Genomic DNA, 15,533 nt, shown 5'->3' with positions numbered 1-15,533 from the left:
GACTTTATTAATGCAACAACGGAGCAATCTGCAAGGACAGTTCCATCTAGATTAGATATTAAAATAGGTCTGAAGTCTCTGCTTTCTATCCTGTTTATATTTTAATGTAAACTCCTCTTGTTAACATGCCATACTGACAACTTTTTCCTTTTTTACCACAAACACAAGGTTTGGCATTAAAGACTGAAGTTTTTTAATCTATTTATCATGTAAACTCGTTGTGGTGAATAAACCTCGTCTTTATCTCTACAGACTACATACCATCGCTGATGCTTATAAGGCTTTTTTTTTATTATTTAAATCTAACTTATGGGAAGCAGCTGAATTATTAACTTATATTCTTAATCTATAGGTTTTCTTTTTTCTTTCTTCTCTCATTCATAGTGGACTGTTGTGAGACAAAGCCAGTCCACCTCTGCAGATAAACTAGTGCAGCCTGATCCTGACTATCTACATGTGGCTTTGCTTATGACGAAGACACTGAGGAACTTACATGGTTTGCAGACCAGGTTGTCTGATCCAAGCAGGATTTCACATGCTGTTAAAAGAGAGAAAAACATGAAGAAATTATTACACAGCTCATCTTGTCATGGGTTTACAGAGCAGCCTCTTCTCCGTCTAAACGGATGTCACGATGCTGTCTTCACATTTTGGCCCTTGTACTTTGTTTTCCTTTTCTCCATATGGACGTGTGTCAAGTAAAGAAACAGGTCAGAGACGTGTTCACCTAACTCATTAAAGTAGGACAAATATCGTCCTTATAGCTTCTAAAGCATTTGCATGTTGTGTCCTATTTAACAAGCTCATAAGCTCGCTATGAACGAGGACTGCCGCAGTAATTAATAACCCGCAATTACAGACCATATTTCTTTAGTCTTTTTTAATCTTGCTGTTTTACAGTAATATTTAAAGTGGCAACCTCGGCCGGTGAAAGTGAATCCTATGTGGAAGTGCAAAAAATTGCAGTTCGCCCCTCATCTGCTAGGCGCTGGCTCCAAAACAGAGCAAATCCCCAGACTCCCATGTTAAAAAGACCAACTTCACAGCAGAAATAAACATGTTTAAAGCCTGGTATAAAAACACATTTTAGGATTAATAGGTCACGTTTACCTTCATGACATATGTGAAGGGGATGAATTTTTTTCTAATTCATCCATTTGGATGTTATTTAATCTTAAAAATCTAGCATAATTAGGGATGTGTCCTTTTGATTGATAGGTATCCAATATCTGGGACAAGAAGGGGGAGTGCAGCACAGCTGCGGTTTGTAGCCGGCTAACAGCACACCTTAGCTTTAGCCCGCCTACCTCCGTTAGCTGGTTAGCTACAGTTAGCTCTGGGTTAGCTCGGTTAGCTCTTAGCTACAGGCAGCTCGGAGTTTGATGGGTGTCAATCATCCACCCCCACCTTCACAGCCCCCCTCTCAGCTCCACCACTTTGCCCATTTTTGGATTTTCTGGGAATAACAAAACCTGCATGATGCTGCCAAGATGGCGACAGTGGGAAGCTTCACTTGAGCTCTTCAGAAACCTATGAGTGATGTCACGGAGGCTCCGTCCATCTTTTATATACAGTCTATGATTACAACACATCTAACTGTATTAATCTAATTCCACACGCTGCAGTACATTTATCCTCTTATACACACACACACACACACACACACATACATTGATGATCCCACTGAAAAATTGGGGGGTTCTGTTGTCTGATGACCCCTCAGCATGCAGGAGGATGGATGACTGCTCCACCTTCAGTCATTTCAAAGTTTAGTAAAACCTTGGAAAAGTTTGTCTCTGCTAAAAATGTTTACTTTGAGCCATTTTTACCATTGAAGTGCACTATTTACAGTTTATTCCTGTTTAGTCTTTATAATTTACCCTTAAATAATAAGGAATTTTAAAGAAACAATAATAAAAAAAAGAAGTTGGTGAAATTAAAACAATGCTGTGCATTTCCTCAGATTAATCTCCTGAGAGCCTGTCAGGATTAAGATTACTATTTAGGAAATGAGTTCTTATGATTCTAAAACTCAGATTTAAGCCACTCAATCCAACTAAAACAATAAAGTTTGCTTTGTGTTCACGATTAAAATTACATCATTAAGAATTACATCATTTTCTCTCAAGCAGATAGCGTTTCTGTATAAAGATCTGTCAACAAATCTGCTGGAGACCCTTGAAAAACCTCTTTAAATAACTGATTAATCATTAAAGGATCTGGAGGAGACTTACAGTTGGTCCTGAGGAAAGATGGAGGGAAAAAACTCTCGTTCATCAGAGATGGGAAGGGAACGATACGGACCATGTAGTCAGTGTCAAAGCTCAAACCGCTGAACGGCTGACTGCTCATCTTCTGTGTGGGAAAACAATTATAAACAAATCAGCTGCTTAGAAAAGTCAAATGGAAGAAATATTTCAGGGTAAATGAAGTACCAGTGCCATCATTTTTTACATCATCTTTTACATCATATTAAGGAGGCAGTAATCGCCTTAATCACATCACATCTTTGTGTTGAAAAAGTCTTAAAACAACATAAATATGCAACTCGAGCAGCTTACTGTGACGGGTTTGTAGATACTCAGGATTATACTTTTTGTTCTTACTGTATTCTTGTAGGAGAAGTTGAGTTGTCTCGGGTCTTTGAGGATGAGGTGTTGACACTGTTTCCCCTCCGGATTCTTGTCCTCCAAATAAACTCTGAAGCCCCTAATGTGCTCAATACCTGCAGAAACATGGAAAAGGAAGTTCAGCTTCTTCCATCCTTTTCTTCCCCTTTTCCAAAATCTTCCATCTTTCCTCACCTACTTGTTGCATTACCTTTCCTTCTCTCCTTCCCACATTCCTTCCCTCTTTTCCCTCCCTCATTCCAATCCTTCTTCTTTGGCCTTCCTACCTCATGGCTCCACCTCATCCCCTTTCCACCCCTCCACTTTTAGTTTCTTCATTTGAATTCATTTCCTCCTGTCTGCTCCTTCATTGTTTCCTGTCCTCCTCTTTGCCCATTCCACCTTCCTCTATTCCCTTCACTCCCACCCTTGTAACTCTTCCGCCTCTTCTTTGAAAACACATCTGTCCTGTAATTACACCTTCAGATGCACCGGACATGTTTTTCCTATTAGCTGTGAAACAGAGACAGAGTGGTAGAACAGGTTTTTCTGTCTTGAGGCAGATTTCTGAACACATCTCTCTTTCTTTCTCAGACGCGAGGATAATTAGCATTTTAGCAGCAGCAGTGACATCAGGTGTGCCACAGCTTGGTTTCAGGAAAGTTTTTCCCTTTTTCTTCAATCCTGGCAGTTTTCTGTGTGTTTCAGCTTGTTTGACATGATAAATTATTCAAATAATTCAACAGTGTGCTCAGAGGTTGAATCACAACGACTGCAGATGGGTTTTAAAAAAAAGGAATTTAAGAAATAAAATAATAAATCAATAAAAATGCAAATTGGAGTCGGCTATCAGAGTGTCATAAATCTACTGCAGGGAAGGAGGGGCAAAGAGATGACAAAGCTTTAAACTTGAAATAAATAAGGATTATGATAATTATGTTAGTTTCTGAAACTTAGTAACAGCACTTCACACCTTTTTTTTCTAGCATGACAGTGGTATTTTGCTTTAAGGAACTGCATTACTATCAGATATCAACAATGGCTGCTTTAAACGGGCACCATGGCAAATAAATGCAACAAGTCATAAGAGGAAGAGAGGAAAAGAAAGAGAGAAAGTGACAGATCATGGGATAAGAGTCAACATCGGGCTGATATTTACTGGCTTGACAGAGTTCATTTTAGAGACAGGATGCACAACAGATGCCAAATATTTCTTTAAATGGAGCCAAAGTGTGAAAATCTGCCCAAGTTTAGCAGTGCCGCCTTTAGAAAACAAATTATTTTCAGTGTTTTCACAGAACAACTTTGTTATACTTAGAAGATTAAAAAAATCTAGAATTTAACACCAGCAACACAGTCAAAAACCAAGTAGGGACAGGGTTATGTTTGCTACGGTGTTGCATCACCCTTCTTTTCAACTACACCTTTAGTAACTGAGGACATGAATTACTGGCGTTTTACATAGAAGTCTGTTTCCATTTATGCTGAATACAAGATTTCAACGATCCATGGTCATTTTTTTCTGGTTCTGCTCTTCATGAGGCTCCACATATTCAGTAGGAGACAGAAATGTACTCCAGGTAGGACTGTGAAGCACACACACTTGTGGCTAACTGGAGAGATTGGAGAGATGGTATGAGGGACATATCAGATACACTTTAGTTTTTTTTTTTACTTCACACTACGTGGCAGCTCAGCCAAGTTAAAGCAGCACCTGATTGTGTAATGTTGTAATGATTTCTGAGAGGGCACACCTGGCTTGTTTATTTGTTTTTTACTAATTTATTTGTGAGTGGGCAAAGAGGGGGGCTCATCATCATAGTCATATGGAGGAGCTTTGGAATCTTCTGAACACAGACATGTCCACTGTTTCTGCCCATCTGAGATGAGACCACATCTAGAGATCACTGCTATGTTTTTGCAGAGTTGGCTTCCTCCTTTTGTGACAGTTTCAGGTTACATTTTTGAATTGTGAACTTACTGAAAGTTCTACGACAGAGTTAAAGAAAGTTGTGAACCACAACCCACAAGTCTTTGCTGGGTGTTCCGTTTATACCCAATCCTGACACCCTCACATGTCACCATATATTCTGATTTTATAAACTTTTCTGTCCTTATTTGCCTCTCTTCCATCTTTCCTTCTTTTGGTGTATTACTGGCATCAAATGTTAATTAAACCAAGGGTAAAACAAATTAACAAATTACAGATTAAAGTTTCATGTGCATTTTAGAAATCTAGTACTTTGGTTTTTGTTTCATTGTACTGTACTAACATGCTTTAACAGCTTCTTCTTGTACAACCCTGCTTATTAAACCCACTATAAATCAGATAAACCATTCTGGTCAGCCTGAGTCTCACTGGTTTGGGTGGACGTCTGTAAGAACAAAAGGAATGCCAGGAACACACGAGGTGAAACATGAACTCCCATCTTTGTCTGGTTCTCAGGCCGAGAGGAATGTTGAACTTCACTGTTCTACAAAGATCTGATTTTTTCTTCTATTTTTAATCTCTCTAATAGAGCATAAGCCTCAGTGGTCTCTTCATGTCTACCATAATCCATGTGCAAATACCACATCATTACCTTTTGCTTTAGTTGATTTGCCAACCTTTCCACATAAAGCAAGAATTAAAAAACATTTGCAATATTCAGCAAATTAATCAAATATAAAAGAAAAATTCTGTATTTTTCTTCTTTATTTCCTTGTACTGACCTAGATGCCTTCACTTTCATTTTGCACCATGTAGCAATGTAATAGCTGCCAATAATGTAACAATTTTGACCATTTTAAATGTTATAAAGCCAATAGCATGATCAATTTTATTTACCAATAACATATAAACATTTTGCCAATAATGTGATATGCTGTTATGCTATATGTTGGTTGGCCTAGCACAAAAAATAAAATCTTGTAATAACTGCATGATGTGTAACTTAAAAATGTGAAACCTGCAGCTTTTGCCCATCAAAACAAAGGTAGGATTACATCATTGGAAAATTATTGTTATTGACTTTATTACAGCTAACATTTTTTACGTTTTTATTTCCGGTTTGTCCAGCACCACAGGTGAGATTTCAGAACCACAAAACAACAAAAGTGAGAACACAAAAGGTCTATATTACATAGCAGGTCCAGCATATCCAGGGTCTCTCTAGGTGATTTGGGTCAACTAAACCTAACAATGGAGATCTCATGAAGTTTTACAATGCTGGTTATCCACTTAGTCAGTCCAGGTTTTCTGACATGCTAAATTTACAGGAAGATTATCAATCACAGGTGTGTATTCCCAACATGCTGAAACCAACACGGCTCCTACGAAACGGGGAGGAAACGAGACAGAATGCACAGATCGAATGAATGAACGAACAAGCGAGCTGATATCAGCGTCATATCACTAAAGGCCTCAGGGGTATTTGATAAAGGTGGACATTCATCACCACACACTGATTTTACTTTACTTGGCTACGTTTTATATCCAAACAATCACATGCCATGAAACACAGAATTAAACTCCACTTTTAGATTTCTCTTAGTTAGGTTTCTGTAGCTAAACAACACAAGAGAGGTCATGTGACTCTTCAGGCAGAGACATCTGGATCGGCAGGACAAATAAACCTCAAGTGATACTAAAAGAGAAACCATCCCCATTTCTGAAGAACATTTAGAGGTCTACAGTTAATGTTGGTCTGGTTCATAACTTGAATTAACTTGACATATTCAGTTTCAGTACGTAAACATAAATAAATAGCAGCACTCGTCATATTTTCTCTTCTTTTAAATCTGTTAAAAGTTTTGTGCATCAGTTTGACTAATTTTAAGTGATTACTTAGATATAAAACCAAGTTTAGGAGAAATCCTTGAATAATTAAGTGATCACCTTTTAGGTTTTATAGGTTTTTACCTAACTCTATCCATTTTAGATGAACATTAGGATTTTAATCCCATCAGGGTTGATTTAAAAAATATATTTAACTTTCAAGCCAAATGTGATTTCAGTTTTGCAACATCAAATCAAAATCTTTCAATACACGACACACACGAGGACATTGACACAGACACATTAAGTATATTATAATGAAGCATATTAAAATAAATAAGTAAATCAATAAAATAATAAGTACAAAATCAGCACGAAAGTGACCGAGTGCTTGTATGACTGCAGTGTGTACTAATAAAGTGCATGGGGTCATGAGTTGGTTATTGTTTGATTGTTTGATCAGTAGACTGATGGCAGATGGATAAACGATCTCTGAACCTGGATGTCCGTGCTCTGGCAGTTGTGTGGTGTCTGCCGGAGGTTAACAGTTTGAAGAGGTGGCGCCAGGGTGGGAGGGGTACTTTATGATATTTGAAGCTCTGCTACAGGAGCGTGATGTGGCGGGGTTATCTGGGGGGGCAGGGGACAGCCAATGATCTTTCTTGCTGACCGTATGACTCAGTAGAGCCTTTCTGTGTGCAGCTGTGCAGCCTGCATACCACACGGAGATGCAATATGTAAGGATGCTCTCAGTCGCTGGCCTGTAAAACGCCTCCTGCAGCTCCCTCTCCACGCTGCTCCTTCTGAGCAACCGGAGAAAGTAGAGTCCTTGTTACGCTTTCTTGGTGATGCCAGAGATGTTTTGTGACCAGGTGAGGTCCTCGGTTACATGCACTCTTAAGGAATGTGAAGGACTGCACTCTTTCCATTCAGAGAGGGAGAGGTAGTGCATCGCACTTGTTCCTGAAGTCTGATATTATCTCTTTTGTTTTGGTGGTGTTAAGGGTCAGATTATTTACCACCAAAAAAAAAAAAAAAGGCTCATCCGTGCTATTAGTGTACAGTGTAAACTAAAGGTTTAGTGTCAGACATAGTGTGCAGATAAACAATTAACTTAATAAAAAAAAGGGGTGGCTCAAAAAAGAAAACACCAGTCAAACATGGGGGGGCTTGGGGGGGGATCCTGAGGAGAGCTTTTTTTCCAAATGGCAGCTGGTCACATTCAAGTATGGCAGTATGGCATGGACAACAGAAGGTTTTGTCACAGAAAGAGAGAGAGGGAGAGAGTGAGGTTCACCTTACACTTATCTCACACACACACACACACACACATTCCTTCACGGTCAAATCGGAGTATTGTTGTGTAAGATGTGATCCTCTCCTGGTCTGATCAAAGGGACACAGTGCTGGGTAACCTTAGCACTTTGAAGGTTTTACCTTCTCATCTTTCTTCCCTCAACTCTCAATTTTTGTTTTTTTACCTATTAATCTGCCTCTGTGTAAAAGCATGTAAACATATAGATAGACGGACAGGTAAGCAGACAGGTGAACAGACTCTACCTAGCGGACTTGCAGACCAGTGGACGACCACGGCGGCCTGGTCCTCACAGGCCAGATGGCTGAAGGAGATGTTGGAGACCTCGTGGATCACATGCTTCCCCAAGGGGTAATTTAATGAGCAGTCTGCAGGGGGGGGGGAGGACATGGACAGAAGAATAGAGACAACGTGAATAAATGAAACTGTGGCAAGTTATTGCATATTTCACATCATCATCTCTGCTTTGGCTAAGAACATCTCTACAAACATGCAGAAGCTAAAATAGTTTAAAGCAACAACTCTATCAATTCACTTTTTAATTTTCCATCATTTTAGATGATTGTTGTTTTTTTTTTTTAAAGAGAGGTAAAGTAAAAAGAGCGGGAATTCCTGACGGTCACATCCAGTTAATTTTCACAGAGACAATCTGAGGTGACTGACGGCTGCACATGAATGTCTCTTTGTTGACTCATAAATACAAAAGACGGTGTAAGAAAATACCTGATGCTGTAATACAAGGTGGAGAGTAGGCGTCTTTGAATTTTCCGGCCGTTTTATAAAAACTGTAATGTTATCGCAGTTTTTGTTAAAAGTTTTGGGTTGTATTGTGTAAAAACAGCTTCTAAGATTCAAGCCTCTGGGTGGGAGCTTCCCATGAGAGGAGATAACTGACATCCAAGAGCCTAAGGTGCCAAGAAATGCACCATCAATTCCTGCAAAGCTCATCTTACCTCTTTTTTCCAAAAGGTTCATGTCATATTAATTTAAATAATAAACATTTACGTTTATAGTGGATTTACTGTGACAGAAATTGGTAGCGAGGCCTTATATGTATGGGCCTCAGTGCACCCTGATTGGGGTGGCTCCTGTGGCAACACCCTCTGTGGTAGCAGGGTGGGGAACTCTGTGTGGACAGATCTCTGGGATAACATTTCTTCACCTGCAGTACCAGGCCATATTTTTATTTATTTTCATAGTTTTATGTTCAGATTTAGTTAGAGACAGAAACTGGGTGTGAGAGTTTGTGTAAAATGGGGTTGGAAAAGTGTATGTGCATGCAGTATGACCAGGTGTGTGTTACAAATTTATGTGTGAAGGCATGTTTTTAATATGTAAAAATGGGTATTTTTATTACGTAAAGCACTCTGTGCTGCTTTTATGTAAGAAAAGTGCTATAAATAAAATCTGATTTGATATTCTATTTCTTTTTTTTCCATTCAGTTGGGTCCTTTCCTCAGTCTCATCCATTTCAACCACAGGAATTAGGGACAAAATAGTTCTCATACAGCTCCTCTAGTTTTCCAAATGCACCACTCAGGCAGCAAGCAGCATGTTACAAATATTGGGAGGTGAACAACCTGAAAAAACATCACCAAAGCACCCAGCATCTTCAAAAGACTGAGAACAACTTTATTTTCACAACTGCTAAGGTGGCTTTTTGCAGACATTAGGTGTGTAAAATGGATCTGATTAAGAATCCGAAGACACCTCACACCTTTTCCAGGTAAAACTCAAAGTAAAGTTTGACTCTATGACATTCATGCAGAAATCATATGTAACATTTATAACAAGTTATTTTAGTAGGACTGAAAGACAAACACTTCAGGTCCCCCCCCCGGCCCGCTCATGTCACTATGGTAGCCTAGGAGGGTCAACCAAAACACTGGCTATGGAGCAGGACTGTGTAGCAGTGGGGTATTTGGTGGGTTTATTTTATCTCACAATTAAATCTCACTTAAATCTCCTAATATTTTATTCAAATACAGCTGCAGTCATGTCCCTCTTTGTTCATACACTAAATGGGCATTTCAACTGAATGCTAGTATATTTTAGCAGCCTAATTCCTGGTAGCACAACCTGTTATGCAAATTAAACCAGTGATCCCTAACCCTGGTCCTCAAGGCCCACTATCCTGCAGGTATCAGATGTCTCCCTTCTGCAACAGACCTGAGTCAAATTAAACGGCTCTCTGACAAGCTCTGAACAAGTCTGCTAATGAGCCAAAAACTTTGAATCAGGTGTGTTGTAGCAGGGAGACATTGAAGACCTGCAGGATAGTAGGCCTTGAGGACCAGGGTTGAGGACATCTGTTATAAATCACTTTGTGTTTAGTCACCAAACCTCCTCCATCCATCCTCTTGTTTTATCTCAAAATCCTAGATGGAGGGCCAAAGAAGGATGAAGAGCAGCCAGCCATGACGTGAGCGGGATCGGAGGAGAAAAGATGGACTTAAGATGCAGGAAAAAAAAATAGAAAGGGGGGCGTGAGCTCAGACACGACTGACTGCTTCCCTTTCCTCCGGCCAACCGACTATTGATGAAGGTGAGGATGAGGGGGATGAAAACTGGATAGAAGAGAGGAGCTTATAAAGCATGGAGATGACAGGGGAGGTTGGACACAAGTCACTGGTCCTCTTCCTCTTGCCTCATCATCCTCATCTGAGAGCAGTCATGTTCAGGTCTAAAGGAGAAGGTCACGGCTGGTTGCTCCTCTTCCTCCTGCATCTTCTATAGGATGCAAGAAAAAAATGAAGGAGTTTGTTACTCCTCTTCCTCCAGCTCGTCTTTGTCTTCAAAATTTATTTATAAGACAAAAAGGTGGTATGAGACTAAGGATGAAGACGGGGCAAAGTTCACAGCTGGGTGAAGGGGAGAACTCCTCTTTCTCCGTTTATCCTTACTAGGAGGTTGCAACGTTCACATAAATTCAGGAGGGAAGAGGATGCAGGAGGAGGCAATGACAGCTGCTCTTCATCATTGTGTTTGTCCATTTTCCACCTTCTTTAAAATGCAGAGAAGGAGATTCTCTTCATCATCTCCCAAGGACAGCATGATTCGTGCTCAGTGTATATGCTTTACATAAAACATTAAAAGCATTACAGCAGAGTGCAGAGGAAGCATGAACAGTGCATTAAAACCTGGACAGTTAGTTACAGTCTGAGGAATTAGTCACTGCTTGTAAAAGGCAGCAGCAAACAAACATTTTTAACCCTGATTTAAAACTAAAGAGAGTTTCAGCAGACCTGCAGCTTTCTGAGTTTGTTCCACATGTGAGGAGCATAAAAGCTGAACGCTGCCTCTCCACGTTTAGTTCTGACTCTGGGAACAGAAAGTAGACCTGACCCTGATGACCTGAGGGATCTGGTTGGTTCATAACGAACCAGAAGATCCTGAATGTATTTTGGTCCTAAACCGTTCAGAGGTTTGTAAACTACCAGCAGGATTTTGAAGTCAATTCTTTGACAGACAGGAAGCCAGTGTAAAGATCTGAGGACTGGAGTTATATGATCTACTTACCTGGTCTTAGTGAGGACTCGAGCAGCAGCGTTCTGGACTAACTGCAGCTGTCTGATGGACTTTTGGGGAGACGTGTGAGGACAGCATTACAGTAGTCCAGTCTACTAAAGATAATTATTAAGTGAAATTGTCTAGTCTGAGGCCATGACTTCTCCCAGATCTCCGGCTTTGTTGTTGGTTTTTAACATCACTTATGAAGCTACCTGCTGACTTTTAATCTTTCTTCTTTTGCTCCAAAAATTATTATTTCAGTTTTGTCTTCATTTAACTGAGGGAGGTCCTGGCACATGATCCAATCTTTACGTTGATCAATGCACTTGATCGGTGTTTGGATCAGACTATAGTCTCCTGGCGAGATGGCTATGTTGATTTGTGTCATCAGCATAATTATGGTAACATTTAGTTGTTTTTTCATCATTTAAATGAGTGGAAACATGTTGAACAACAGTAGACAAAAGACGGAACCTTGGAGAACTCCACAGGTTATAAAGTATAACCAAGTATGGAGAAATTAAACAAACAGTGTGTTTTAACTGGTACTGCAGCATTAAGTCATCCAGAACAAAAGGTGTTTTCGGACAATATTGTCCAAATAGGTTTCTAGTTAGCAAAAATAAAAACTAAACCGATCTCTATTTTTGGGCTCACTGATCTCATCACCTGTCATCAGTAACTGAGCGGAGGTCAAAGGTCTCCCTGCTTTTTATTCCCCATCACTACAAACGCAGAGGAAGCCTAACTCTACTCCATCCTCCTTCATCCTCCAACCAGCAGCAGATGAGGAACCACTGAGGTGTGTCACCACCCCTCCTACCACAGCCTCCTCCCCACACACACACACCTATACACATGAACAGAGCGCAGGCTCTGATTGTCATGCTAACATGCTTCAGCGCTTTACTTAAGCTTAAAGCGTGTGATTTTCCTTTCCCGTTTTCTCAGAAGAGGATGCGCAGCAACACTTAAAATCACATGACCTCCTGACCCCCCCTGACCCCATATCATTCCTTACATTATGCGCATTTAAATCAGATTAAAGGAAAATGAATCAGCTATGCAGAGTAAAGGAGGTAAGTTAGCGGTAACCAGAACACCTTCAGTGGACAGGACCAGCCATCTGTGTGTTGATGAGCCGTGTTTAAAGAAGCGCTTTGAGGAAAAACAGATAAATATGAAGCAATCAGGAGTATCTGCAGGGAGGGATGGGAATTTTTGGGAATGGTGACTGGTTAGTCAACTTGAAATTATTTAAAGTGTCAAATAATGAAACTTAGAAATATGCAATTTAACATTTTAAATAATAAAAAATGAAACATGAAATGTGCTACATAACCTGCAAACAATCATTAAAAATGCCAAGATTTTAACTCAGGATTCAAGTCAAATCACATTTGTCCTTTAGATATAAATTCTGATAAAACACGTTTAGATTTACAGATTTACTGAACACAGCCAACACAAGCTCTTTCTCTCCATCTCTTTTCGTTTTTTTTATACACACACACACACACACACACACACACACACACACACACACACACACACACACACACACACACACACACACACACACACACACAATGACACACAAAGAGGGATTTTAAAGTGCTTCCTCGCTCATGGTCACGGACAAAAGCAGGAGGCAGGGATTGGCCACGGCTCAGGAACTTGACTTTAAGAGTGAAAAGAACAAAAGAAGAAGAGCAGGCAGAGGATGGTGGAGGAAGAAGAGGGTGATGCGGGATGCTGGGGTGCAGAAGTGAGGGGGGTTTACAGATTTTATGCTAGATACAAGTCAACAAGCACAATTTATATGGCAGATTTCTGAAGAGCATTAGATTTTTCTGGGAACTAAATTTTGGATCTATGAATCTAGTCACCATTTTACTGACATGTTAGACTAATTACAACTTAGTTCAAATAAACATGGAGTTAAGCTTTTAAGCAATTTTCCTGCAGAAACAATCAACTTATTTAGATTTACAGAGAAACTCACTGTCAGCTCTGAAAGTGGCGGCCAACCTGCGACTTCCATCTGCACCACTCAGCACCTGAGAGAGAGAAAAAAATAAATCCATGAGTCATATGTGGGTAATCATTCCATTTCATAGTCAAGTTGCCTCCAGAGAATAAGAAACATAAAGAGTGTGATTATTTTTTAAAGATTAACTTGTGCTGACTGCTGACAACATACCATGTCACAACATTAATATAACAGGTGGTACAAGGCCAAAAAACAACCAATCAGAGGGTTTTAACATCACTAATCCTTTCTTTTTAAATCAAGATTATCCAACAGAGAGCAGGGTATGGAAACTAATTAAAAGAATTCTGTGAATGCCCCCTAAAATACTTGTTTAAATACATACAGATTTTGGACACAACTGACATCATGCTGACCTACAACATTGTATACAGCCAGAGGTGTTCACACTGTGTTCCACCAGTTCTGTTTAACACAAAAGGACAGCAGATAGTGACACGTAACGTGCACCAAGATAAACTAAGGTGTGAACACTCGTCCCCCGGTGAGCCACAGTTACCCAGAATCCCTTTCTTCTTGTCCCTGCACAAAGATTTGGATTCTCGCCAGCCATGCTTTAGCAGAGTCTTACAGTTTTACAGCTTTCATCTTGTTTTCATGTTGCCCTACACACACACACACACACACACACACACACACACACACACACACACACACACACACACACACACACACACACACACACACACACACACACACACACACACACACACACCTTTATGCTTGTTACAGAGGTGTCAGACTGTGGTCACACGCAAAAACCACACATATAAACCTGTAACCAATCAGACAGACACACAACTCTGTCAGTGTGTGTGTGTGTGTGTGTGTGGGTGGGTGTGCTATTGGACGTGTACTATGCTGATTACCAGCCACTGTACCTCAACAACCCATCCATACAAAACACACACACACACATGTTGTCAATTATATACTTGTGAAGTCCCTCATTGGCAAACAACATTCCTGAGCTTTAAAAAAAGCCTTAAAACAAACTTTAAAACCAACTTTTAACCATCAAACAGCCTTTTGAAGAAGTGATGACAAATATGTCCTCAAAATGTTTCTGGAAAAATTACACACACGCACACACACATTTTCACCTCACACTCTTTTTATACATTTTGCCTTCAGTTTGCCTGCACTGCTGACCTTTGACACTGGGGGCTTTACATACTGCTGTGTGCTCAGATGTCCTGCTGGCAGCACGAACTGAGAAGCAAATTAAAATTATTGGAAGTATTTCACTAAATGCAAAAGCAAACTTCCTCATATCTTGGTGGGGGAAAAGCTGCATGGGCGAACACAGATTTGGGTTATACCGGACATCAGAATCAGATGGAGAGATGATCAAATAGGATATTTTTGATCCCTGTGATCTGTGGTTTAGTTCAACTCCAACATGCTCAACTCTGATTGGTTGTATGTCCTCCATGGAGAAGAAGAAGAAGAAGAAAGAAAAAAAAACAAACAAACAAAAAAAAAAACAACAACTGGAAACTATATAGGCAAAAACCTAAAAAGAGACTTTGGATGCCCAGTGTTGTGTTGACGTGTTGTGCATTGGTGTTCTGCATCAGCTTCCAGTCATTGGACATGAATTATTGCAAACTAAGTTTAAAAAGGTAAAAAAAAAAAAAAAAATTTTTAAAACCCTAGCATTGATCTTTCTTCTTTCTCTTCAGAATTCTTTTTTTTTTTTTTCTCGTAATAAAAAAAGGCATCCCATGTTTCTGCCACCGTCCATATTGTCAGTTTTGCGACAGCATCCCATTCAAAGGTTTTGGTGTGCTTTTGGTTGGAGCCATGTGTGTTTGGATCCCCACTGGGCCAACAAGGCTGCCTCATTCATTTGCAACGCTGTTCTCCATCGTACAGACAGGACTCCTTCCCCCCACACCAATTATCAGTTTCCTGCAGACTGATAATGCTAGACTGCATCGCAGTGACTAAGTGAGAGGACAGGGAAGAGAGCAGGGCTGTTTGAACTTCTCCTTTAACGGCCATTCCTCATTTCTCTCTTCAAACTTTTTAAGTTCTTTTGTTGTTCTCTTTTGCAAACACCAACATGCAACTCCAAGAAAGACACACAACTGCATCTCTTCTGTGTAATGACTGGATTTTCAGTCCGGCTTTGAGTTTCACCTTCTGGATTAGTTTGGGCTCTACACACATTGTGTAGTCTTTGTCAATGAGTATATACTTGTTCATGTTGTAGACACCCAACTTTTCAAGTGAGTTAACTGCTGGATGTTTTACATGCAACCTTTTTCTACCACCATGCAGGCT

The 15,533-nt window shown here is 40.0% G+C and overlaps 1 protein-coding gene across 1 annotated transcript in view; it reads right to left on the bottom strand.

Moving 5' to 3' along the window:
- Window positions 1-15,533, bottom strand: part of il17rd (interleukin 17 receptor D) — a 33,209-nt gene that overhangs the window by 8,302 nt on the left and 9,374 nt on the right. The window contains exons 2-6 of the mRNA XM_041981491.1: window positions 13,197-13,251; window positions 7,927-8,049; window positions 2,607-2,725; window positions 2,235-2,355; window positions 494-538 (exon numbers count right to left, since the gene is read on the bottom strand). Of these exons, the coding sequence (XP_041837425.1) occupies window positions 494-538; window positions 2,235-2,355; window positions 2,607-2,725; window positions 7,927-8,049; window positions 13,197-13,251 (463 nt within the window). The remainder of the gene's footprint in view (window positions 1-493; window positions 539-2,234; window positions 2,356-2,606; window positions 2,726-7,926; window positions 8,050-13,196; window positions 13,252-15,533) is intronic.

Source organism: Melanotaenia boesemani, chromosome 3, assembly GCF_017639745.1.
Source record: "Melanotaenia boesemani isolate fMelBoe1 chromosome 3, fMelBoe1.pri, whole genome shotgun sequence".
In the NCBI taxonomy this organism is placed as follows: Eukaryota; Metazoa; Chordata; class Actinopteri; order Atheriniformes; family Melanotaeniidae; genus Melanotaenia; species Melanotaenia boesemani.
The sequence above is the reverse complement of the archived record's forward strand: the minus strand, read 5'-3'. Positions and strand labels throughout refer to the sequence as shown.